The 27,477-nt window shown below is 44.2% G+C and overlaps 1 protein-coding gene across 1 annotated transcript in view; it reads left to right on the top strand.

Annotated features, from left to right (window-relative positions):
* Positions 1–8,065: 8,065 nt before the first annotated feature.
* Positions 8,066–27,477, top strand: part of STT3B (STT3 oligosaccharyltransferase complex catalytic subunit B) — a 113,177-nt gene continuing 93,765 nt past the window's right edge. Inside the window, exon 1 of the mRNA XM_038760238.1 lies at positions 8,066–8,519. Coding sequence (XP_038616166.1) covers positions 8,200–8,519 — 320 coding nt within the window. The 5' untranslated portion in view covers positions 8,066–8,199. The remainder of the gene's footprint in view (positions 8,520–27,477) is intronic.

The following is a 27,477-nucleotide window of genomic DNA, read 5'->3' as shown; positions in this document are numbered from 1 at the left end:
TGAATGAAGGTTAAAATGGTGATAATGTGAAATATTTATCTCCGCATAATCAACTTAATGAATTTCATCATATAAAGTGATGCCCCGATCTAATACTGCAAATTACACACATATTTATAGTCGTTATCAACTTTCAATGGGAGTATATTTTTTATTACCATTAAATACTGGCCTAAACAGTTGGTTCTACTATCAACCAGATTTATGTGACTTCTATTATAAGGTTACCTGTCTTATTTCAGTCCAACTTTTCCCACTGAAACTTTCCAAGATAATCACTTTGAGAGCCGTTAAAAAGAATGGCCCTCCCCATCTCTTTTTACTCCTCTATGCCAGAACCTTCTTTAGTGCATGAAAAGACCGCATTGTGGTCAGTGGCCACACCCTCCCTCCCAAAGGGGCAAATAAAGTATTGTACCGTGAGTGGCACAGGACTGGTGCCTTGCAGTCAATATAATAGCTGTATTCCATTCCCTTCACTCTCATTCAAAAGATGAAAGGAGTAATGAGACACAGAAAGGGCAGCAATTCCTTTGCCATTCACGTATTTTATTTCTAATTTTAAAAAATTCCTATTTGATAAATTAACAGGAAACCTAAGAGGGCGGAACAGTTCAAAGAATGAGAGAAAAATGACAGGCTTGGCGAATTCACTCTTGTAACTTTTTCAAGGATCCTTGAAAAGCTGCTTGAAAGCAACATGACCGGACCAAAGGAGTGGCCTTCAATCACTGGATATATGCCAACACTCTGGGGGCAGGGTAGTTGATCAAACAATTCAGAAGAAGTGGGAAGGAAAAGAGAGAAAAAATACAACAAATGAAAAAAAACCCCTAATTTTTCGATGGAATACATAAGATAATTTCCCCCTGTCTCAAGCGTTCTGGGTTCTAATCACAACTCTGACACTTGTCTGCTGTGAGCCCCATGTGGGACATGGACTGTGTCCAATCTGATGATTTTGTATCTACCCCAGTGCCCAGTACAGTGCCTGCAACAGAGTAAGCATTTAACGAATACCATTTAAAAACCCCCTCAAATTCTTCTTTTTACGGGATAGAGACAAAATTCCTGTCACAAATCGTACCTCTTTGTATGCATTTAACTTTGCGGCTGTTCAATAAATACTACTGGATTCTGAATTTGTATCATTCCTCCTGTAAGGTTGGAGAACAAAGATCGTGCCCTTTGCTCAGGAAAATCCACGAGAAAAACCACATAAGTATCAAGATAGAGTCAAAAAAATTAAAATGACTTAATAAATGCTAGTTACTGTTGGAAGAGAGCAGTGGAAAGGGGGAGTTACTCACTCGTACGCTTATCCTTTCCATCAAAACTTTGACAAAACCTGTAGAGGAGGATATGTCAAAAGATCATACTCCTCTAGGATACCTTTCATTGCTCTTTCAAAAAATCCTTTCCTCTTTCTCCACAACCGAATATGGGAATAGAAAAGCAGCATGGCCGAGTGGTAGAGCACCGGCCTGTGAGTCACAAGGACCTGAGTTCTAATCCTGCCTCTGCCACTTGTCTGCTGTGTGACCTTGAGCAAGTCACTTCACTTCTCTGGGCCCCAATTACCTTGTCTGTAAAATGGAGATTAAAATGGGGATTACGACTGTAAACCCCATGTGGGACAAGACTTCATTCATTCATTCAAGTGTATTTATTGAGCGCTTACTGTGTGCAGAGCACTGTACTAAGCGCTTGGAAAGTACACTTCAGCAACAAATAAAGCCAATCCCTACCCACCTGTGTCCGACCTGCTTACCTTGTATCTACCCCAGCGCTTAGAACAGTGCTTGGCACATATTAAAATCAATTTTAAGAATTCATATTAAGAAAAGCAGCGTGGCTCAGTGGAAAGAGCACGGGCTTTGGAGTCAGAGGTCATGGGTTCAAATCCCAGCTCTGCCAGTTGTCAGCTGTGTGACTTTGGGCAGGTCATTTAACTTCTCTGGGCCTCAGTTACCTCATCTGTAAAATGGGGATGAAGACTGTGAGCTCCCCGTGGGACAACCTGATCACCTTGTTAACCTCCCCAGCGCTTAGAACAGTGCTTTGCACATAGTAAGCGCTTAATAAATGCTATCATTATTATTAAAGAGCACGGGCTTGGGAGTCAGAGGTCATGCGTTCTAATCCCGACTCCGCCACTTGTCTGCTGTGTGACCTTGGGCAAGTCACTTAACTTCTCTGAGCCTCAATTACCTCATCTGTAAGATGGGGATTAAGACTGGGAGCCCGACGTGGGACAACCTGATCACCCTGTATTCCCCCAGCGCTTAGAACAGTGCTTCGCACATGGTAAGCACTTAACAAATGCCATCATCATCATCATCATTATTATTATTATCAAGTGCTTAAGAAATACCATTATCATTATTATTATTATTATTATTATTATTATGTCAGCACTTAACAAATACCTTAAAAAACAGAACTTGATAGAGAACCAGTATCCCCACCCACCCCTGTATTATTGGAGGAGGGTGTGAGAAAGAAAGTCAACTGGAATTAAGTTTTCAAACTAATTACTGGGTTGAGAAAGGGAAGTTGCTCATTAGTTACATGCAGCTACATCTCAGTTACATCTCAGTTAGTTACATCTCAAGCCCTACTGAGAGCTCACCTCCTCCAGGAGGCCTTCCCAGACTGAGCCCCTTCCTTCCTCTCCCCCTCGTCCCCCTCTCCATCCCCCCATCTTACCTCCTTCCCTTCCCCACAGCACCTGTATATATGGATATATGTTTGTACATATTTATTATTCTATTTATTTATTTTACTTGTACATATCTATTCTATTTATTTTATTTTGTTAACATGTTTTGTTTTGTTGTCTGTCTCCCCCTTTTAGACTGTGAGCCCACTGTTGGGTAGGGGCAGTCTCTATATGTTGCCAACTTGTACTTCCCAAGCGCTCAGTACAGTGCTCTGCACACAGTAAGAGCTCAATAAATACGATTGATGATGATGATGATGATGCAGCGTGTGGGGGGACGCCTGACTTCAGCGAGAGGATCCAGGCTGGCAGAATCCCGTCCCGCCAGCACTCAGGTCCTGCCGGACGCAGAGCTGGCCATAGCAGAGTGGCCTAGTGCCAACGGCGCAGGCTTGGAAGTCAGAAGACGTGGGTTCTAATCCTACTCTCCACTTGTCTGCTGAGTGACCTTGGGCGGGCCACTTCACTCCTCTGGGCTTCCGTGACCTCATCTGTAAAATGGGGATTAAGACTAGGAGCCCCACGTGGGGCAACCTGATTACCTTGTATCTATCCCAGCGCTTAGAACGATGCTTGGCACGTAGTAAGCGCTTAACAATTACCATCTTCATTATTATTGTTGTGTGCCTCGATGGAGGCAGCAAGCTACAACAGGAGGGTCTGTGCTACACAAGGGATGCCTGTGAGCCTGTTGTTGGGTAGGGATTGTCTCTGTTGCCGAATTGTACTTTCCAAGCGCTCAGTACGGTGCTGTGCATACGGAGAAGCTGCATGGCTCAATGGAAAGAGCACGGGCTTGGGACATATTTATTACTCTATTTATTTATTTTACTTGTACCTATCTATTCTATTTATTATTCTATTTGTTTGGTTTTGTTCTCTATCTCTCCCTTTTAGACTGTGAGCCCGTTGTTGGGCAGGGACCGTCTCTATACGTTGTCAACTCTACTTCCCAAGCGCTTAGTACAGTGCTCTGCACACAGTAAGCGCTCAATAAATACGATTGATTGATTGATTATATATGTATATATGTTTGTACATATTTATTACTCTATTTATCTAACTTGTACGTATTTATTCTATTTTATTTTATTTTGTTAATATGCTTGGTTTTGTTGCCTGTCTCCCCCTTCTAGACTGTGAACCCGCTGTTGGGTAGGGACTGTCTCTATATGTTGCCAACTTATATGTATATATGTTTGTACATATTTATTACTCTATTTATCTTACTTGTACATATTTATTCTATTTTATTTTGTTAATATGTTTGGTTTTGTTGCCTGTCTCCCCCTTCTAGACTGTGAACCCGCTGTTGGGTAGGGACCATCTCTATATGTTGCCAACTTATATGTATATATGTTTGTACATATTTATTACTCTATTTATTTATCTTACTTGTACATATTTATTCTTTTTTTATTTTGTTAATATGTTTTGTTTTGTTGCCTGCCTCCCCCTTCCAGACTGTGAACCTGCTGTTGGGTAGGGACCGTCTCTATATGTTGCCAACTTATATGTACATATATTTGTACATATGTATTACTCTATTTATCTTACTTATACATATTTATTCTATTTTATTTTGTTAATATGTTTCGTTTTGTTGCCTGTCTCCCCCTTCTAGACTGTGAACCCGCTGTTGGGTAGGGACCGTCTCTATAGGTTGCCAACTTGTACTTCCCAAGCCCTTAGTCCAGTGCTCTGCACACAGTAAGCGCTCAATAAATACGATTGAATGAATGAATGAATGACCGCCCGCAGCACCTGTATATATGTTGGTACATATTTATTACTCTATGTATTTACTTGTACATATTTATTCTATTGATTTTATTTTGTTAATATGTTTTGTTGTCTGTCTCCCCCTTCTAGACTGTGAACCTGCTGCTGGGTGGGGACCGTCTCTCTATGTTGCCAACTTGGATTTCCCAAGCGCTTAGTACAGTGCTCTGCACACAGTAAGCGCTCAATAAATACGATTGAATGAATGAATGAATGTGATCCCGCTGCTGGGTAGGGACCGTCTCTAAATGTTGCCAACTTGGACTTCCCAGGCGCTTAGTACAGTGCTCTGCACACAGTAAGCGCTCAATAAATACGATTGAATGAATGTGAACCCGCTGTTGGGTAGGGACCGTCTCTATATGTTGCCAACTTGTACTTCCCAGGCGCTTAGTACAGTGCTCTGCACACAGTAAGCGCTCAATAAATACGATTGAATGAATGAATGTGGGGTAGGGGCCGTCTCTATACGTTGCCGACTTGGACTTACCAAGCGCTTAGTCCAGTGCTCTGCACACGTAAGCGCTCAATAAATACGATTGAATGAATGAATGTGGGGTAGGGACCGTCTCTCTATGTTGCCGACTTGTCCTTCCCAAGCGCTTAGTCCAGTGCTCTGCACACGGTAAACGCTCAATAAATCAACCAATCAATCAATCGTATTTATTGAGCGCTTACCGTGTGCAGAGCACTGTACTAAACGCTTGGGAAGTACAAGCTGGCAACATATAGAGACGGTCCCTACCCAACAGTGGGCTCACAGTCTAAAAGGGGGAGACAGAGGACAAAACCAAACATACTAACAAAATAGAATAGATAGGTACAAGTAAAATAAATAGAGTAATAAATATGTACGAACATATATACATATATACAGGTGCTGTGGGGAAGGGAAGGAGGTAAGATGGGGGGATGGAGAGGGGGACGAGGGGGAGAGGAAGGAAGGGGCTCAGTCTGGGAAGGCCTCCTGGAGGAGGTGAGCTCCCAGTAGGGCCTTGAAGGGAGGAAGAGAGCGCTCAATAAATACGATTGATTGATTGATTGATTGATTAGAACAGTGCTTTGCACATAGCAAGCACTTAATAAATGCCATAATTATGATTACGATTATAGTAAGCGCTTGAGGCCTTCCCAGACTGAGCCCCTTCCTTCCTCTGCCCCTCGTCCCCCTCTCCACCCCCCCATCTTACCTGCTTCCCTTCCCCACAGCACCTGTATATATGTATATATGTTTGTACATATTTATTACTCTATTTATTTATTTTACTTGTACCTATCTATTCTATTTATTTTATTTTGTTAGTATGTTCGGTTTTGTTCTCTGTCTCCCCCTTCTAGACTGCGAGCCCACTGTTGGGTAGGGACCGTCTCTATGTTGCCCACTTGTACTTCCCAAGCGCTTAGCACAGTGCTCTGCACACAGTAAGCGCTCAATAAATACGATTGATGATGATGATGTGTTGCCCACTTCTACTTCCCAAGCGCTTAGTACAGTGCTCTGCACACAGTAAGCGCTCAATAAATATGATTGATGATGATGATGAGGAGGAGGAGGAGGTGAGCTCCCAGTAGGGCCTTGAAGGGAGGAAGAGAGCGCTCAATAAATACGATTGATTGATCGATTGATTAGAACGGTGCTTTGCACATAGCAAGCGCTTAATAAATACCATAATTATTATTATTATTATTATAGTAAGCGCTTGAGGCCTTCCCGGTAGGGACCGTCTCTATGTGTTGCCCACCTGTACTTCCCAAGCGCTTAGTACAGTGCTCTGCACACAGTAAGTGCTCAATAAATACGATTGATGATGATGAGGAGGAGGTGGAGGAGGTGAGCTCCCAGTAGGGCCTTGAAGGGAGGAAGAGAGCGCTCAATAAATGGGATTGATTGATTGATCGATTGATTAGAACGGTGCTTTGCACATAGCAAGCGCTTAATAAATACCATAATTATTATTATTATTATTATAGTAAGCGCTTGAGGCCTTCCCGGTAGGGACCGTCTCTATGTGTTGCCCACTTGTACTTCCCAAGCGCTTAGTACAGTGCTCTGCACACAGTAAGTGCTCAATAAATATGATTGATGATGATGAGGAGGAGGTGGAGGAGGTGAGCTCCCAGTAGGGCCTTGAAGGGAGGAAGAGAGCGCTCAATAAATGGGATTGATTGATTGATCGATTGATTAGAACGGTGCTTTGCACATAGCAAGCGCTTAATAAATACCATAATTATTATTATTATTATTATAGTAAGCGCTTGAGGCCTTCCCGGTAGGGACCGTCTCTATGTGTTGCCCACTTGTACTTCCCAAGCGCTTAGTACAGTGCTCTGCACACAGTAAGCGCTCAATAAATACGATTGATGATGATGAGGAGGAGGTGGAGGAGGTGAGCTCCCAGTAGGGCCTTGAAGGGAGGAAGAGAGCGCTCAATAAATGGGATTGATTGATTGATCGATTGATTAGAACGGTGCTTTGCACATAGCAAGCGCTTAATAAATACCATAATTATTATTATTATTATAGTAAGCGCTTGAGGCCTTCCCGGTAGGGACCGTCTCTATGTGTTGCCCACTTGTCCTTCCCAAGCGCTTAGTACAGTGCTCTGCACACAGTAAGCGCTCAATAAATACGATTGATGATGAGGAGGAGGAGGTGGAGGAGGTGAGCTCCCAGTAGGGCCTTGAAGGGAGGAAGAGAGCGCTCAATAAATCATCATCATCATCATCAATCGTATTTATTGAGTGCTTACTATGTGCAGAGCACTGTACTAAGCGCTTCGGAAGTACAAATTGGCAACATATAGAGACAGTCCCTACCCAACAGTGGGCTCACAGTCTAAAAGGGGGAGACAGAGACCAAACATACTAACAAAATAAAATAAATAGAATAGATATGTACAAATAAAATAAATAAATAAATAGAGTAAAAAAATATGTACAAACATATATACATATATACAGGTGCTGTGGGGAAGGGAGGGAGGTAAGATGCGGGGATGGAGAGGGGGACGAGGGGGAGATTGATTGATTGATAAATTGATTGATTGATTGATCAATAAATACGATTGATTGATTGATCGATTGATTAGAACGGTGCTTTGCACCTAGCAAGCGCTTAATAAATGCCCTCATTATCATTACGATTCCAGTAAGCGCTTAATAAATGCCATTATTATTATTACGACTATAGTAAGCAATTAGTACAGTGCTCTGCACATAGTAAGCGCTCAATAAATACGATTGATTGATTGATTGATTGATTGATTCATACATGCCATTATTATTTATTAGAAAGCGGGGGGGAGAAGGGGGCTTTCCAGCGACGGCGAAGGCGCTACCGCGGGCGGGCAGGAGGGGGCGCTGGCGCCGCCCTCCCCGCCTCGCGGCCGGCCGGGCTCTCCATTGGTCAGGAGGGCCCGCCCCCAGGCGGACCTGGCGCTTTCTGATTGGCGGAGGGACGGGGAGGTGGGCGTGGCCTGGAGGAAGGCGGCTCCGCCCCTCCTTGTGAGGCGGTCGTCGTCGTCGTCCGGCGGGTTGTCGTGGGCGGGCCGCGGTGGGGGATGAAGACGGCCGGGGCGAAGCAGCCGCCATCAGCCGTGCCCTGAGGGGCCGCCCCCTGCCTCCTCGTCGTCGTCGTCGTCCTCCCGCCTCACAGCCCAGGCCGCCGTGAGGGAGACCCGCCTCCGGGGTCCAACATGGCGGAGTCCTCAGCCCCGGAGAGCAAGCCCAGATCGGCCGCCAACTCGGCGGCGCCGGGGAACAGCCGGGCGGGCGGCGGCCACCATCACGGCCACCACCACCACCAGCACCACGGCCACCACAGCCCCGCGGCCCCGGCCTCGCCGGCCCCCGCCCCGGTGACGACGGCCGGACTTTCGGGCGGCCTGTCGCAGCCGGCCGGGTGGCAGTCGCTGCTGTCCTTCACCGTCCTGTTCCTGGCCTGGCTGGCCGGCTTCAGCTCCCGCCTCTTCGCCGTCATCCGCTTCGAGAGCATCATCCACGAGTTCGACCCCTGGTGAGCGCACCCGACGGGGCGGGGGGGCCGGATTGGAGAGAGAGAAAGGGACCGGCCTCGAGGACGGGAAAAGGGGTGTGTGTGCGTGTACACATTCCTCCATGCACGGTGGTGATGGCATTTAGTAAGCGCTAACTATGTGCAAAGCACTGGGGAGGTTGCAAGGTGATCGTGCGGCCCACAGCCTTCATCCCCATTTCACAGATGAGGTCGCCGAGGCCCAGTGAAGTGACTTGCCCAAAGTCACACAGCTGGCAATTGTTGTTGGGTAGGGACTGTCTCTATATGTTGCCAGCTTCTACTTCCCAAGCACACAGTAAGCGCTCAATAAATACGATTGATGGATTGTACTTCCCAAGCGCTTAGTACAGTGCTCTGTACATAGTAAGCGCTCAATAACATGATTGATTGGAGCCGGGATTCGAACCCATGGCCTCCGACTCCAAAGCCCGGGCTCTTTCCACGGAGCCACGCAGCCATGCGCCCACACATTCCTCCGTGCATGATGATGATGGCATTTAGTAAGCGCTAACTATGTGCAAAACACTGGGAAGGTTGCAAGGTGATCAGGCGGCCCCACGTGCGGCCCACCGCCTTCATCCCCATTTCACAGATGAGGTCACCGAGGCCCAGTGAAGTGACTTGCCCAAAGTCACGCAGCTAATTGTTGTTGGGCAGGCACTGTCTATATGTTGCCAGCTTGTACTTCCCAAGCGCCTAGTGCACACAGTAAGCGCTCAATAAATACGATTGATGGATTGTACTTCCCAAGCGCTTAGTACAGTGCTCTGTACATAGTAAGCGCTCAATAACATGATTGATTGGAGCCGGGATTCGAACCCATGGCCTCTGACTCCAAAGCCCGGGCTCTTTCCACGGAGCCACGCAGCCATGCGCCCACACATTCCTCCGTGCATGGTGATGATGGCATTTAGTAAGCGCTAACTATGTGCAAAACACTGGGAAGGTTGCAAGGTGATCAGGCGGTCCCAGGTGCGGCCCACCGCCTTCATCCCCATTTCACAGATGAGGTCACCGAGGCCCAGAGAAGTGACTTGCCCAAAGTCACACAGCTGGCAATTGTTGTTGGGTAGGGACTGTCTCTATATGTTGCCAGCTTGTACTTCCCAAGCGCCTAGTGCACACAGTAAGCGCTCAATAAATACGATTGATTGATTGTACTTCCCAAGCGCTTAGTACAGTGTTCTGTACATAGTAAGCGCTCAATAAATACGATTGATTGATTGGAGCCGGGATTCGAACCCATGACCTCCACTCCAAAGCCCGGGCTCTTTCCACGGAGCCACGCTGCCGTGCGCCCACACATTCCTCCGTGCATGATGATGATGGCATTTAGTAAGCACTTACTATGTGCAAAGCACTGGGAAGGTTGCAAGGTGATCAGGCGGCCCCACGTGCGGCCCACCGCCTTCATCCCCATTTCACAGATGAGGTCACCGAGGCCCAGTGAAGTGACTTGCCCAAAGTCACGCAGCTAATTGTTGTTGGGCAGGCACTGTCTATATGTTGCCAGCTTGTATTTCCCAAGCGCCTAGTGCACACAGTAAGCGCTCAATAAATACAATTGATTGATTGTACTTCCCAAGCGCTTAGTACAGTGCTCCGCACACGGTAAGCGCTCAATAAATACGATTGATTGATTGGTGGAGCCGGGATTCGAACCCATGGCCTCCGACTCCAAAGCCCGGGCTCTTTCCACCGAGCCACGCTGCCATGCACCCACACATTCCTCCGTGCATGGTGGTGATGGCATTTAGTAAGCGCTAACTATGTGCAAAGCACTGGGGAGGTTGCAAGGTGATCAGGCGGCCCCACGTGTGGCCCACCGCCTTCATCCCCATTTCACAGATGAGGTCACCGAGGCCCAGTGAAGTGACTTGCCCAAAGTCACGCAGCTAATTGTTGTTGGGCAGGCACTGTCTATATGTTGCCAGCTTGTACTTCCCAAGCGCCTAGTGCACACAGTAAGCGCTCAATAAATACAATTGATTGATTGGTGGAGCCGGGATTCGAACCCATGACCTCTGACTCCAAAGCCCGGGCTCTTTCCACGGAGCCACGCTGCCATGCACGCGCACATTCCTTCATGCATGGTGGTGATGGCATTTAGTAAGCGCTAACTATGTGCAAAGCACTAGGAAGATGATCACATGGTCCCACGTGCGGCTCACTGCCTTAATCCCCATTTCACAGATGAGGTCACTGAGGCCCAGAGAAGTGAAGTGACTTGCCCAAAGTCACACAGCTGAGAGTTGGTGGAACCGGGATTCGAACCCATGACCTCTGACTCCAAAGACCGGGCTCTTTGCACGGAGCCACGCTGCCATGCACGCACACATTCCTCCATGCATGATGATGATGGCATTTATTAAGCCCTTACTATGTGCAAAGCACTGGGAAGGTTACAAGGTGATCAGGTGGTCCCACGTGGGGCCCACAGCCTTCATCCCCATTTCACAGATGAGGTCACCGAGGCCCAGAGAAGTGAAGTGAGTTGCCCAAAGTCACACAGCTGACAACTGTTGTTGGGTAGGGACTGTCTCTATATATTTCCAGCTTGTACTTCCCAAGCGCTTAGTACACACAGTAAGCGCTCAGTAAATACGATTGATTGATTGATTGTACTTCCCAAGTACTTAGTACAGTGCTGTGCACACGGTAAGCGCTCAATAAATACGATTTGATTGATTGATTGGTGGAGCCGGGATTCGAACCCATGACCTCTGACTCCAAAGCCCGGGCTCTTTCCACGGAGCCACGCTGCCATGCGCGCACACATTCCTCCATGCATGATGATGACGGCATCTAGTAAGTGCTTACTATGCGGAAAGCACCGGAAAGGTTACAAGGTGATCAGGTTGACCCACGTGGGGCTCACAGCCTTAATCCCCATTTCACAGATGAGGTCACCGAGGCCCAGAGAAGTGAAGTGGCTTGCCCAAAGGCACACAGCTGACAATTGGTGGAGCAGAGATTCGAACCCATGACCTCTGACTCCAAAGCGCGGCCCCCCCAGCTCGGCTGCGAGACCCCCCGTCGGCCGCAACTTTGGCGGGAGGAGGCGCGGGGGGAGCGCAAACTGTAGCTGACCCTCGGCGGGAAGACTGTAAGCCCGCTGTTGGGTAGGGACCGTCTCTATATGTTGCCAACTTGTACTTCCCAAGCGCCTAGTACAGTGCTCTGCACACAGTAAGCGCTCAATAAATACGATTGGATGAATGAGGGGACGGGGACAGGCCCACACCTTAGGGACCGAACCCCGAAAGGCGGCGGACGGTGGCTGCCTGGGCCCTCAAGGTCTTCACCCTCCGCGTGAGTGTCGGTGTGTTTGTGTAAGGATTGTATAATAATAATAGTAATGACATTTAATAAGCGCTTACTATGTGCGAAGCACTGTTCTAAGCGCAGGGGAGGTTACAAGGTGATCAGTTCTTTTAGACTGTGAGCCCACTGTTGGGTAGGGACTGTCTCTATATGTTGCCATCTTGTACTTCCCAAGCGCTTAATACAGTGCTCTGGCACAGTAAGCGCTCAATAAATACGATTGATTGATTTGCCCCACGGGGGGTGCTCACAGTCTTCATCCCCGTTTTACGGATGAGGGAACTGAGGCTCAGAGAAATGAAGTGACTTGCCCAGAGTCACACGGCTGACAAGTGGCGGAGCCGGGGTTTGAACCCATGACCTCTGACTCCAAAGCCCGGGCTCTTTCCACTCAGCCACGGGGTGGGTGGGGGGGTTGGTGTGTGTGGTGTGTGTGTGTGTGTGAGTGTGTGTTTTATTGCAATCATTACTCTGTTAATCCAAACTGTCGCCTGTAGACGGTGTGGTCCATGCCCAACCTCCGAAAGCCGGGCATTAGTTCCTTTATGAGCGTCCGCAGCAAGGTTTATGGGCAGCAGAACCAACGGGAACTGAGGAGGGGGGCTGGACACCACCCCTGCAATTTTGGGGTGGGGGGGCCAGCCTGGGGTGGTGGCTTGGGAGCCCACCCCAAAAAACACCACCACCACCCCATTGTCGGACCGTCTTCACCTTGGCAAGATTTCGGGCGTCCTATTGGCTTGGTGATCATGGGGGTTTATTAGACCTAGATTCAAAGTTCAGTTCCATTTCGGATCGGGGGAACCACCTCGATCGTCGTTGATAAAAGGCAGGCGGAAACGTCCAAGGGATCCAGAGGTGTACAGTTTCAGCCCTTTTCAGTATTTTCTCAGCAGGAAGGTTTCAAGTATTCCGATCCCAGAGTGATTAAATTGCCTATTGGCGTCTCCGCATTAAGGGAATCTGAGGCACGAGGCAAAGGAGATTACGTTGATACGCATCGGGTTTATTTTGGGAAGGTGGTAGGAAGTCAAACCTAAAATCGTGACTTTAAATTCATAACTACCTGGTAGAGAAGGACATCTGTAGTGCATCGTCCACGCTACACCAGAGGAGGCCGATACCCGGGAAATCGCCCTAGGTAAAACTATTAATTACTGTGGGGTGTCTCCATACTTCATCCCTAAATGCGTAAATTGTAGAGCCTTCTTTTTTTCAGTTTGGAAAGGTTCTGATTCTTTTTAATATTAGATCCCACCACGATGTGTATTGTGCTTTTCTCTTCAATTTAAAAGTGCTCCAAATTATGAATGAACTGACGTGAAGACTTACCTAGGCAGGATTAGCACTTTCTGTGGCTAGCACTTTCTCTAGCCACAGCGTGGCTAGAGAAGCAGCGTGGCTCAGTGGAAAAGAGCGCGGGCTTTGGAGTCAGATGTCATGGGTTCAAATCCCGGCTCTGCCAATTGTCAGCTGTGTGACTTTGGGCAAGTCACTTAACTTCTCTGTGCCTCAGTTACCTCATCTGTAAAATGGGGATGAAGACTGTGAGCCCCCTGTGGGACAACCTGATCACCTTTGTAACCTCCTCAGCGCTTAGAACAGTGCTTTGCACATAGTAAGCGCTTAATAAATGCCATCATTAATTAATTAATTCTGTAAGCATTGCAGTAAGCAAATTCAAATTGAACTAAAATGGAAAAAAGGAAACAATTACCATTTTGTTAGAGCTGTCTCTCTTTTTTTCCCCATTACTTTTAGAGTCACCTGGAAGGTTTGATCGGGTAGGGGTATTTCCTTTTTAAAAAAACTTCACATGTTTTCATCAAACGAGAGAACAACTACGATTCAAAATCGGTGCCTGTTAATGCACTTGAAATGTTGAGTACCAATATTTTTCATACCTGAAAATGAGAGAACAGTAAAAATATCATATGATTTGTTTTCCTCATAGGCAGGATTATTTTGGAACAAGTCATCCAGAGATCTAGCTAATGTTGACTAGTTCCACTCTGGAAAGTTTTTTGTGATTACCATAGTGTCCAAAATAATATTTTTGGCCCAGTTATGGCAGTTTTTAAAATGTGCGGTTTTTGTAAGCACAGTTTAGAAAGAATACATTTGTCGATCAGTGGTGGTGTATTGATCACTGACTGTGTGCGGACCACTGTACTAAGCGTTTGGGTGGAGGGGGCCCAGTACAGCAAGAGTTGGTAGATATGTTCCCTGCTCACAATGAGCTTAGGGTCTAGAGGGGGAGGAAGACCGTTAATTTAAGTAAATAATAGATACAAAAGTGCTGTGGGACTGAGGTGGGGAGAATACCAAATGCCTGAAGGGCTTATACTGCAGGGCTTAATCGGGAAAGGCTAATTTTTGTACATGCTGCAGATTTTTGATCTAATTTAAGTTTACTCGTTAATGGTGGGAGGCTTTAGAATGAATGTAATACTCAGATTTATCAAATAATAGAAGTAGAAGAAACCTGTCACTGAGCCTTGGTTCTGTTGAAAATTATGACAGAAAACTTCCTCCACTCCCCATTTATTTTTCTTTTCTTTAAAGCATTGTGGGTGTTAAGGTCTGGTGTTTTGTATTTAGCAGCTTTCGTAAAGAGTATCGCACCATATTAGATATCTAATCTGCACTCCGTTGGAGGTAAATGGGAAGTTGGTATCATCATATGTGTATAGATCATAGACATATTCACAGATGATAGTATTCTTTAGTTATTCACCTGTTTACTCTCATAGTGTGTCAGGTGTGAATTTGGGCCTGGAACCCAAATATTTTTACTTGTATCTCATTAGATAGACCATGTTCTTTTAAAGTGTACCTTTAATAGTATTTAATGTGAATGCCAGTCAGTGAGCCCAGGAACTCTCTTTTTCTTTCTCATTTTCTCATTGCCCACTTGCTTTTTTTCCCCCGGACACATTTCTAATACTTCAGAATAGCAAGGTAATCTATTGAAGAGATTTGGATTGCTTGACTGAGAGTTTGCTGAATTATACTGAACATAATTTTTCACTCTTCCATAACTTGCCACAACTTTGTGTCTTATTAATGTTTAAATTGAACAAAGTGTCTTTGAAGCAGTGTGGGCTAGTGGAAAGAACATGGATCTCCATGGATCTGGGGGTCAGAAGACCTGGATTCTCATCACAGTTTGGGGGCCTGAGAGTCAGAAGACTGGGGTTTTTCATCACAGTTTTGCCAGCCCTTGCTTGCTAGGTGACCTTGAGCTAGTCACTTAATGTCTCAGTTTCATCATCTGTAAAATGGGGATAAAAATCCCTGTTCTCCCTCCCTCTTAGGCTGTGAGCTCCATGTGGGATATAGATTGCATCTGATCTAATCACCTTCTAACTACCCCCTGCACTTAGTTCAGTGTTTGGTACACAGTAAGTATTTTACAAATATTATTATTTTGTAGTAGTAATAATAGTAACAGTGATGCACATTTAGCTGCCAAACCAGTTAAGCCACATATGATTTTTTTGTTTTACCTTGCTCAGATTTATTTTTCAGGAATATATGATTTCAACTTTCCTCTGTTGTCTGAGCTTTTTACAATGCTGTCGTTAACCTGTTTATTCATCACTTAAACATGTTGAATTTGAGAGTACCATGCAAATTGTATTGATTTTATAACTACTTTTAAAAGTTGCTGGTAGTCTTTTCATACAAAATAATTTTGAAACACAAGGAAGCTAATGTCTTATCCCTGGAACATAAAAAAAATCTGTGGCAGAAAGATGATTATAACTCATAGCACGCGCATTTTACTTTGTTTAGGCTGCAGGTGCACTACCTTTCAACTATGAAATTTGGATGTTTTTTAAATGTATATTATTATCCTTGATTTGCGTGTACTTTGCATACTGTCTTAATAGAAGGAAAATAGACCTATTTTTAAAAAATATTTACCTATCCAATTCCGCTCCTACTTTACTCTTTAACTGAGCTTGGCAATCATCAATTGATTTAGGTATAAAAACTTAGTTCCTGTACCTAACAATAATTGTGGTATTTGTTAAATGCATACTATGCTCAAACACTGGGGTAGATACCAGTTAATCAGGTCAGTGTAATTAGAGTGTCTAGTTTAGTGGCCTTTTCTTCTGTTGAATAATAAAAATGCCTTTACTTGGTGTCTTTATTTCCCAAATACTTGAATAGATTTTATCTTCTAAGATCCCTTTGAGGCAAATTGAGCCAAGAGGTGAAATCCATGGACAAGTAAGGAATTGTTCAATTTCATAGCTGTGGACCAGAGCTAAAAACTATGTTTTCCTATTTCCTAGCACAGTTTTATTCCCACCCACCTGTGGTTCTTTATGTTCTATAGAGTTGTATTTTAAACCCTAGTAGGCACGCTGTCTACAGTGCCTTTGTGTACTTTAATATAACTTTCCAACTGCCTGAATTTCACTCATTTTATTCTCTGAAAGAATTGATGCTTCCCAAAAACAGGTAAGCATGGGACGTCTGATGAGATGACAGAGATAACTTCCCCTCAGCCTTGGTCCCTAGATCCCATTCAGCCTCTGTGTTCACTAGGGATAATCAGATAGACTTTTTGTCTTTACAAGTATGTGGCCCTCCCTCCCGAAGGAATTGATGTTCCATCATATGAGGGAAAGATGGCAGAGAAATAGTGAAGAATAATGTGCCTTTGCTATAGCACATCAGGAGAGGAAGCTTAAATTTAAAATTCTTCTGTTGTGGAGAGCTGATGATTTCTGAGGACAACTTGATGTAACTTTTTTTCCTTAGTAAAAAAAAAAAACCCATAGTGACTACATTATAATCATGAAGAATGTAACACTCAAGAGGGGAAGTGTTGCAGTATATATGGATAATGCTGTAGCTCTGGACCTTGTGATTATTCTAGAAAACTTGTAACTGGCATTTACTCCTTTTGTATTAACCCCAGGCTTTGTCTGTAGTCATAGACCCTCCCAGTTGTCCTCTGGGAATAAAGGGGTCTGCCTTTGCCCCTGACTAGTCATTCACCTTTCTGGTCATGCCATTCCCTCTGTACCCTTCTGCATGTAGCAGTCAGCCATATTTATTGAGCACTTAACTGTGTGCAGAGCACTGACTAAGAACTTCGGAAGACTGGTAAACATATCCCTTGTCCACAGTGAGGTTACGCTTACCTATTTAGGGGTTTGTAGTAGTAGTAGTATTTATTAAACACCTACTGTGTACAAAGCTTGGCTATTGAACACTGGGAAAAATTACACAGGTGAGAATTAGACACAGTCCGTGGCCCTCCAGGGACCTAGAATGTAACCATAAAGGAGATTGATGACAGATAATGGAAGGAAAGATGGAAGCAACATGAAAGGGAAAGTTCAGAATCCCGGTGGTCACCTACAGTCCAGTCACAACCAAAGCCTTCCCAACATTCTCATCCGTAGGGGCTGGGCCGTGCTGCAGGACATGTCAGGAGCCTAGGATGGGGAGGTGGGAGGCTAGCAGGGTCCCTCGTGGTTTCTAGTCCATCCGCCAGTCCTATTTACTGAGTGCTTACATTGTGTGGAGCACTGTGCTAAGTGTTTGAGAGTACAATATAAATACTATAATTTATAATATATATATATATATATATATATATATATAATGTGTGTGTGTATATATGCCTGGGTGCGTGTTTATCTCAGTATTCATGTCAGGTGGGAGGCTGAGCAGAATATGCTGTCGCTGCATAAGTTCCGGGCCACCCTGAAGGTGCCTGGCCCGTGAGGAGGATGCCAGGACTTTTCAGGGTTTTCCCTTGGACGCATCTACTCTTTCTATCTCTGCTACTCTAAGTTGGTCATTTTATGGTTCTCTTTGTGCTGCGAGTATGAGCAGGGCACAACACTTCATCCCTTAGAGCACAGGGGTGGTCAGATTCAGCCTGTTGTGTGCCGTCTCTGGTGAGGGCAGAGCATCGGGAGTGGAGGAAGCATTCTTCTTGTGGTACTTGGGGAATCTGGTAGCTTTCTGTGACCTCTCGTGGCAATGAAGGGATGTAAAGTTTTGTCATATTTGCTAAATACCTATATCTTTGTGTAGCTATTGGATCTTATTAGGGAAGGTTTTTAGGGCAAATAAGACTAGCTCTCACTCCTAAGGATTTGACTAAAAAGCTTCTGAAGGCCTAGTTCCCTAGGCAACTCCCAAGCCCATAGTAATTTTCAAACTGCTGCCTCAGACTCTCAAATCAGAATGTGCCAAAGAAAGCAAACAATAACAACAAAAACTCCGACCTCCTTCCTTTTGACCCTTTCATTTCCATTCTAGTACATGTCAGTCAACAGAGTTAAGAATCAGTTCTGAACCTTCCAGACAGTTTTGCCATTTCTCTTTACTTTTTTGACCTTGATGATGCAGTCGTTCCTGTAATTTGATCATTTCTAATATTAGCTCATTTGAAGAACACTTCCCAACTCATTTTTCTTCCTGGTAGTTAGTTTTTAGTTATGTAAAAATCTAGAAGATTAGAGCAGACAAGACATTTTGTTTAATATTTTTTGCCAGCTGTTCATCACTTGCATTTGGCTCTCCTCCTTTAGAAACTTGCCTAATAGCCTAATGACAAAGCCTCTTGGGTAGATTTAAATCTTCTTACATTGTAATCAAGAGAAATTTTCATACAGCTGTTTCTTCAACTTTGAGCTTCAATTTCACTTATAATCTTAACAAGATTTGGGTTTGAAATGATATCAGAATACTGTTGTGACAGGCAAAGATACTTAAAAAAAAATAGAGCTTTGGGCCTGAAACATGGTTTCAGCCTTTTTGCCACTGTGTGCTCCTGGAGGCAGGGAAGGGTTTACCAATTCTGTTGAATTGTACTTTCCTAATTGCTTAGTACAGTGTAGTGCACATACTAAGCGCTCAATAAATACCATTGATTTATATATATATATATATATATATATATATATAATGTGTATGTGTGTGTACTACTAGTATATGTACTACCAGTGCTGCATGGGGAGCAGGGGAGAATAAAAATGGAAAAGAATTATTACCTAATAGTGGCCAGATTCATCTGCCCAGGATCAGTGAGTGGTACAACCCAGGGTTGTTAGTATGGGGTGAGGATGGCCCCTCACAGTCACCTTACCGACTGCAGCTTACGTGATGTTGTGAGATACGGGCATCAGAAGGACGGCCATGGAAAGGTCCTTAGGGGAAGTTTGCCGAACCTATATAATTGCCAAGCCTGAGGTCAGGGGGCTGGGAGAGGAAGACACCCTGGTCCCCTCCATTGCTGTGGAGCAATCCTGGCCATTGTAAATGTAGGAACAGTGGGTCAAATACTCACGTGGAGGGAGGCTGGATATTTTTAAGGTTCCAAGCTCACCTTCTAACTGTACATCACGTATGACTTTCCCTCCTTCTACCTCTTATATTGTTCTCCAGGTCAGGAACTCCTGCGCCGACCAAATCTTCAAGACTCCAGCTTTCCCCATTTTCAAAGCCCTCCTAAAAATCCCAACCTCTCCGTTCTCTGATTAAATCACATGAACTCAATTCCCATTTGTCACACGGATGTAGTCCATCACCAGCACTTCTGTACATATGCATGTACTTCATGTATTTCATTCTGATGTTCTTGTACTACCTCCTGTATATCCTTTCCCCCCACCCCACCCCCCCTTAAATTCTAAGTCTCTCTTGTACTTTTCCAATCACTTAGAAGATTGCATAACACGCAGTTGGTATTCAGCAGATAGCAGTGATTGAAACATACCAGACATAAAGATGTTCAGCGCCATATCAGAACCCTGTAGGGGACAAACCAACTGAAATGCCGGAAAGATGCCCACCGTAGATAGTCGGGTAAAAGTTCAGTTGATCCTGGCTGACACTCAAAGGTCCTGGGTCCAGCTTCTAGGTCTGCTGTTTCCTCTTGTTTGCCTTGGTGCTTAAAACTGCAAGGGAATGCAGCTGAAACATAGACCTAATGCAGTTGCCTGAAGATGGAATAGGTACTACCTTGAAATGTAAAATATTCTCTGAAAAGAGATCTTAATAAAAGATTTAAAGAGATGTGGCAGCCGAATGTAAAATACTAAAAGTTTTATGACTGTAATCCAGATTAAGATTCCCAACTAAAGTTTTAATTTCCTAGTCCACATTCTTCCAAGTGGAGTTTTCTTCCTCTATTTCCTGTTAAGGAAGCACTCTATGTTGTTTTCCTTGACATTTGCCTTATTTTTCTTGGATTCATAAACGATTAAATCTTGACGGGAAATCGTTTACTATGTAATGAATATCGGGGGAAGGAGGCGAGGGTGGGAGATATTTTTAAAACAATTTTTGGAGACTTATAAAAATACATTCTGAAGGGATACTTTGAATGTTCCATCTGGCTAGAAAAACCTGATAAGTCTTTACTTAGTGTTGGCATTGCTTCAGATTGCTCCACATCTAGGCTTTACAGTTGTAACTCATCTGGGTGACAGCTTTAAGCTCTATAATTTTGTAATATCTTTTATGCGATGGTCAGTAGTGTGCCCTTTACCTTTGTGGATGTATTAAAAATCTAGTATTTACTAGTTATATCAGAGCATCTGAAGTTATTTTAGCTTAAACATTGTGGAAGCAGTAATGCATAGTTTTTCTTTGTTTGCAAGTGCCTCTCCTGTGTACATGTTAGAAATAAAACAAACAAAAAAAAAACCCTGTTACCTGGACTCTGCATCTGAAAAAACTCAAGTTTACCTAGACTTTCAAAGCCTTTATCAGACCAAAAGACATAGGCTGTTGCTCAGATGAGAGTTGGTTTGGTTGGGGTTACCTAATATGAATGGGGAACTTGGTATATTCCCAAAGAGTTCCCCCTCCTCTGCAAGGGTTCATTTGCTGAAGGGTTGTGATATAACAAGGTCCATACAGACTCTAGTCTCCCATTTGTTTACTTCCAAGCCTGTTTACTTGTTTTGATGTCTGTCTCCCTCGCTTCTAGACTGTAAGCCCAATGTGGCAGTGATTGTCTCCCTCTGTTGCTGAATTGTTCTTTCCAAGCACTTAGTATAGTGCTCTGCAGACAGTAAGCGCTCAGTAAATACGATCGAATGAGTGAATGAACTACAATCTCAGAAATTTATTTCTGACACCAGAAAAAAAATGTATTTTCTGTAGTATACGGCTCCACGGGCTAGCTTCAGTGTCATGCATTCAGAGAAGCAGCATGGCTCAGTGGAAAGAGCACGGACTTTGGAGTCAGAGGTCATGGGTTCAAGTCCCGGCATTGCCACTTGTCAGCTGTGTGACTTCGGGCAAGTCATTTAACTTCTCTGTGCCTGTTACCTCATCTGTAAAATGGGGATTAAGACTGAGCCCCACATGGGACAACCTGATTACCTTGTAACTTCCCCAGTGCTTAGAACAGTGCTTGCACATAGTAAGCGCTTAATAAATGCCATTATTATTATTATTGATAATTAAGTTTTTGGATGAATAGCTATTCCACTAGTGATATATTCAGTGAAAATATTTTATAATATTGTTCATAACACTACAGCTGGGATTTTGATTTGATTAAATTATGGCCCCTAAATTAGCCTCTAAGACTTGAGCCAAGCTGAGAGACCTGCCATAGTTGTGTAGGTGGCACTAACAGACTTCATTGCCTTGTTCAGCTGCTAATATAGGAGTTAGCCTGGAACATCGTCTCCTAGTACCTACACTGAAACAGGCTGGCATTATTATTTGCATTCCCTTAACTATTACTCTTGAACAGGAGAAGGCTATGGCTAAGAGAATGTGGGGTTTGTGACATAAATCAGCACTTAGAACAGTGCTTTGCACATGGTAAGTGCTTAATAAATGCCATTATTATTATTATAAATCTAGAAATGCTGGTGAATTTCAAGGGTGCTTCTACTCTGGTCTATTAATCAGTTGTATTTATTGAGTCCTTAGTGTTTGCAGACCTCTGTACTAAGTACTTGGAAGAGTACGCAGTAGCAGTTGGTGAACATTCCTTGCCCACAATGAGCTTACAGTCTAGAAGGTGACAGATATTAATGTAAACCCATTACAGATGTGTACAAAAATGCTGTGGGGCTGAGGGAGGAGTGAATAAAGGGTGCGCAAATCCAAGTATTAGTGTGACACAGAAGGGAGTGGGAGAAGAGGAAAAGGGGACTTAGTCGGGGAAGGCCTCTTGGAGGAATTACGCTTTTAATAAGGCTATGAAGGTGGGGAGAGTGATCACCTGTCAGCTGTGAAGAGGGAGGGAGTTCCAAACCAGAAGCAGAACATGGGTGAAGGGTTAATGGCAAGATAGTACAATGATAGTGCAAGATCAAAGTACAGTGAGTAGGTAGGCATTAGAGGAGTGAAATGTGCAGGCTGGGTTGTAGTAGGAAATCAGGGAGGGACCACGGTGATTGAGTGCTTTAAAACCCACGATAAGGTGTTTCTGTTTAATGCAGAGGTGGATGGGCAACCACTGGAAGTTCTCGAGGAGTAGGGAAACATGAACTGAATGGTTTAGTAGAAAAATGATCGGGACGACAGAGCGAAGTGTGGACTGAAGTGGGGAGAGACGGGGGATCAGCGAGAAAGCCGATGCATTAATCAAAGCAGGATGGTAGAAGTGCTTGGATTAACATAGTAGCAGTTTGGATGATGAAGGAAGTGTGTATTTTAGTGATATGAAGGTTGAACCAACAGGATTTGGTGAGAGATTGAATATGTGGGCTGAATGAGAGATGAGTCGAGTATAACACCAAAGTTTTGGGCTGTGAGACAGGATGGTGGTGCAGTCTACAGTGATGGGTGAATCAGGGCAAGGATGGGGTTTGGATGGGAATATGCACTTAGAACAGTGCTTTGCACATAGTAAGTACTTAATAAATGCCATTATTATTATTATGAGGAGTATGAATACTTCAAGAAGTCAGGCAGTCAATCTAGAATAGCAGTGTAGCATTGTGTGCATGCTATGAGATTGCCATTTCTTGGTCTGGTATTTGAAATGACCTCTCGTTTTATTTGGTACTGTCTCATAATAAACTGAGTTTAAGTACCTTTGGAAAGTAGGTGCCAAGGTAATAAGGAAACAGTTGTGGAAGGAAAAGACAAGTTGAAGAGAATAGGTCAAGCCGATAGGACGATTGAAATTGGCTTAGAGAGTTTCCTTGACTAAGAATGAAAAAAACTTTGTGGAGGCTCAAGGAGAATAGTAGTCTAATTAGATACGATTGGCTTGCATTTTTTTTTAAATATCCTTAAGCCTAGGTTTGGTAAAGCATGTAAAACAATTTAGAATTGCGGAAGATGGGACATCCACCCAATCTTGTGTTTTAATATTTTCTTTAAGAGCATTCTAAAGTAGATTGTTTTCTGAACACTGCTGTTCACCCTACTTAAAAATGGGAGTGATCTTGGATTTTAGAGTTAAAGAAAAAGTGGGCCTGCTTTCCTGAAGAAAATCAAAAGCTGGGTTTCTCATTTTTCGCAGTGCATCTCCGCCCCCTTCGTATATCATCCTGATAGTTCCACATGCACACGCACACGCAACACCTTCCGAAATGCGAACCTGGGTGGGGTGAGTTAGGAGGAGGTGCACAAGTGGAGGACTCTGACCCTGTGAATGTCTTCTGCCACTGTCTGCCCTCCTTGCATTACCACCCATTCATTCATTCATTCAGTTGTATTTATTGAGCACTTACTGTGTGCAGAGCACTGTACTAAGCACTTGGAAAGTACAATTTGGCAACAAATAGAGACAATCTCCACCTAACAGTGGGCTCACAGTCTAGAAGGGGAGACAGACAACGAAACAAAGCAAGTGGTCAGGCATTCCTGGCTTTGTAGCCCTGGAAACTAGGAATAGCAAGCAGAGGAAGGGGCTGAAGGTGACAGCAGTACCAGCAGTTAGTAAAATATGAGATAAAAGAATAAGCCAAGGGGAAGGGCAGCAGGGGGGAAGAGGGAAAAATGGGAGATGGGAAAGGAGGATGGGTTTTGTGGAAGAGGATAGGAAATCCATAGAGTAGAAAATGGGCAGGGTGGAGTGAAGGGAGTGGGGCTGGGCTAGTTGGGGTGGGGTGAGGCAGGGCCTTGTTTCTGTGCCTCCACAGATGGGAAGTGGGGCTCTCCCACTTTGACTGGCAGGAAGAGAATTGCTGCACTTTCAGGTAACGTACACTTTTTGAGGAAGTCTGATACAAGGAGTTAGAAAAGCAACAGTGAAAATAGATTCTTTGAGTTATTGAGATGTTTTCAGATCCCATGAAGACTTTCCAAACAATACTTTTAATGAAAGTAAAAAGTCTTTAATAAAATGAAACTGAAGCTAAGGTTTGGAAATAGGTAATGAGAATAGTCTTAGGGTTTTCATAACACTACTGCATTTTTTTTCTACTCAGGTGTTAGAAAACGAACTTAATATCATGGGTGAAAGTGAAAACCCCCTCTCAGTGTCACACCTGGAGAGTTTCCAGTACTCTGCCAGTCTCGGCTACGGGAGGGTGAGACAAGCAGAGGCCTTACTGTCCATTTCTGGCTTGGGCAATGGCTAGCGAGTGGGAGGCAATCTGCTACAAGTCAAAACTCACCAATGTTGGGCAGTAGCAGCATAGGAGAGAATCGAGGGCAGAGATTGGAGTTTACTGCGCCGAAGGCGTCAATGGTAAACCACTTCCGTATTTTTGCCAAGAAAACTCTATGGATAAACTACCAGAACGATTGTAGATGGAGAGTGGAGCGATCTGGGAGAGGTGTGTCCGTGGTGTTGCTTTGGATCGGAAATGACTCGATGGCATAAGACAAGAATGTGAAAAAGATGAAATTATATTTTGCTAAAATATTCATCACCATTTTAAGTAAAAACTTTTGCAATCTTTTCCTTTTCATTTCATCCTGGACTGCTTATTTATTTCAACAGTCTTTCTACATTAAAGCAGTTCAAAGTAGGGTGAAGGAAGTATTTGGAATACAGGAAAAAAAATACACCCCTCCTCCCCACCAAAACACTTTTTTATTTCTTTTGGAAGTGAAGAAACTGCCTTATAAACCTGAACAATACTTGCCTGCTCCTTACCATTCTGACTTGATTAGGAGAATAAATGATGGTCAAGGTGAATGTGCTGTTAAGGAAGCAGCATGGTGTAGTCGACAGAACATGGGCCCGAGTTTGAACTCCAGCTTCACCACTTGTCTGCTGTGTGACCTTGGGGAAGTGACTTAACTTCTCTGCCTGTTACCTCATCTGTAAAATGGGAATTTATTCTGAGCTCCATGTAGGACATTATTGTGACCAACCTGATTATCTTGTAGCTACCCCAGTGTTTAGTACAGTGCCTGGCACATAGAAAGCACTTAACGAATACCATTAAAAACACAAAAAAGGAAAGAGTAGTGTGCAAGGGCTTCTGCTGCTCTTCCCTTAAGGGTTTAAGTGTGAGGTGGGAGAACCCTGCTGCCCCTCTCCCCAATGAGCAGGAAGGATCCACTCTAGTTTCAGAGCTCACGTGGCATCAGCAATTAGTTTAAATTGTTATTTCTTCATCAATTTCCAGCTGTATTATAATTCTTGTCTCATTTAAAAGGCAGTTCTCCAGTGTGGCATTACACATCTGAATTCATAGTGCTTACCATAATTATGTTTATTTGTGAAGGATTTTTTTTATCTGTTTTCTGTAACCTGCTGTGCAGCAGTACAGAACCTAAGAGCTACTTGAACTCATAAAGCAATCATATCTTATTGTGAACAAATTTTCAAGTTAGTTGTCCAGTATGGGTCTTCATCTCCTTTGCTGAGAAGTAATATCTGTGGAGGGTATCTTTGAGAGACATCAACCAGTTCGATCCAAGTGGCAACTTAAAATGTTCCTTCTTATTGCCTGTTGTATTTTAGAAGTGAGAAAATGGATTACATTAACTTGTAACAATAAAATATTGATTAGTATTGTTTGACTGTGAACATAATATTAGATCGATAAGTAAGCTTTGAAACATTTATTAAGAAATCTTTTACATTTTTATTGGTTTCAAATACATCTAGCCTAGTGATTAAAATCAGACAGTAAAACAGTCTTTTGAGCTTAATGAAGGTTCCTTTACGATTGATGTTAGCCTTCCATTTTTCAGCTGTCTCATTCACAGTAGTAGTAATATCATGGTCTATAGTACGTTTATCTCATAGGCAAGCCTTAACCTAATTTGACCTAATATTCCTGGGTGAAAAGTATTGTGTCCATTGTAGCAGATAAAGTTTGAAACTTGCCTAAGGTCATGTAGAGCAAAGTAGTGACTGAGATGGACATAGACTCCAGGTCTGACTCCCGTATTAGTGTTTTGTGTTTTTTTCCACAAGAGATCACAAGATCTTCACTTTCACTTCATGATTTCTATGATTTATGAGAAGCAGCTTGGCCTGGTGTATGGAGTGCAGGCTCGGGAGACAGAAGGACCTGGGTTCTAGTCCCGGCTCTGCCACTTGTCTGTTGTAATAATAATAATAAGAATGGCATTTGTTAAGCACTTACTATGTGCAAAGCACTGTTCTAAGTGCTGGGGAGGTTACAGGGTGATCAGGTTGTCCCACGGGGGGCTCACAGTCTTAATCCCCATTATACAGATGAGGTAACTAAGGCACAGAGAAGTTAGGTGACTTGCCCAAAGCCACACAGCTGACAATTGGTGGAGCCAGGATTCGAACCCATGACCTCTGACTCCAAAGCCCGGGCTCTTTCCACCGAGCCACGCTGCCCTTGGGCAGGTTACTTGGCTTCTCTGTTCCTCAGTTGCCTCCTCTGTAAAATGGGGATATAGACTGAGCCCTAGGCGGAACAAGGACTGTGTCCAACCTGAGTAACTCGTCTCTACCCCAGCTCTTACTACAGTGCCTGGCACATTGTAAAGCACTTAACAAAATAAATAAATAAATATACTCTGTTTTAACACATTGGCTTTGCTTTTTTGGGAGCTGTACTGTATTGTGCTGCTGCTTTATTGGTTTGAGGAAGATGGGCAGATGGTCCTGATAAACCCTGATGATTGGTGGGGGGTGGGGAGGGGGGGTTGGGGTGTGTGTGTGTGCGCGCACAAGTGATACCATTATTTCATGCTGCATCTGACGATAAAGCATTGTGATTGGCACCTGACTCTCCCTCACGTTTCCCCAGCCTAGTGGGCCTGGTTGCTTTGATGTATGCCCTGGGCATTGTGTCCATTAACAGCTGGTAAGGGGGCTATTGGCACAGAGGACCAAAAGGAGGCAGCTGGTGAGAAGCAGCATGGCCTAGCACAAGGAGCCCCGAAGGACCCCGGACCTGCAAGTCTGAGGACCTGGGTTCAAATCCTAGCGCCTCCATTGTCGGCTGTGCAATTGTAGCCTCACTTCACTTCTCTGTGCCTCAGTTCCCCCATCTGCAAAAAATCAAATCCCTGGTCTCCCTCCTATTTAGACTGTGAGCCCCACATGGGACTTGATGATCTAACGACCCCTGCGCTCCTTGATTCGTAAGCGCTTACCAAATACCACAGTTCATTCATTCATTCAATCGTATTTATTGAGCGCTTACTGTGTGCAAAGCACTGTACTAAGCGCTTGGGAAGTACAAGTTGGTAATGTATAGAGACGGTCCCT

This window comes from Tachyglossus aculeatus, chromosome 2 (genome assembly GCF_015852505.1).
Source record: "Tachyglossus aculeatus isolate mTacAcu1 chromosome 2, mTacAcu1.pri, whole genome shotgun sequence".
Lineage (NCBI taxonomy): Eukaryota > Metazoa > Chordata > Mammalia > Monotremata > Tachyglossidae > Tachyglossus > Tachyglossus aculeatus.
The sequence above is the reverse complement of the archived record's forward strand: the minus strand, read 5'-3'. Positions and strand labels throughout refer to the sequence as shown.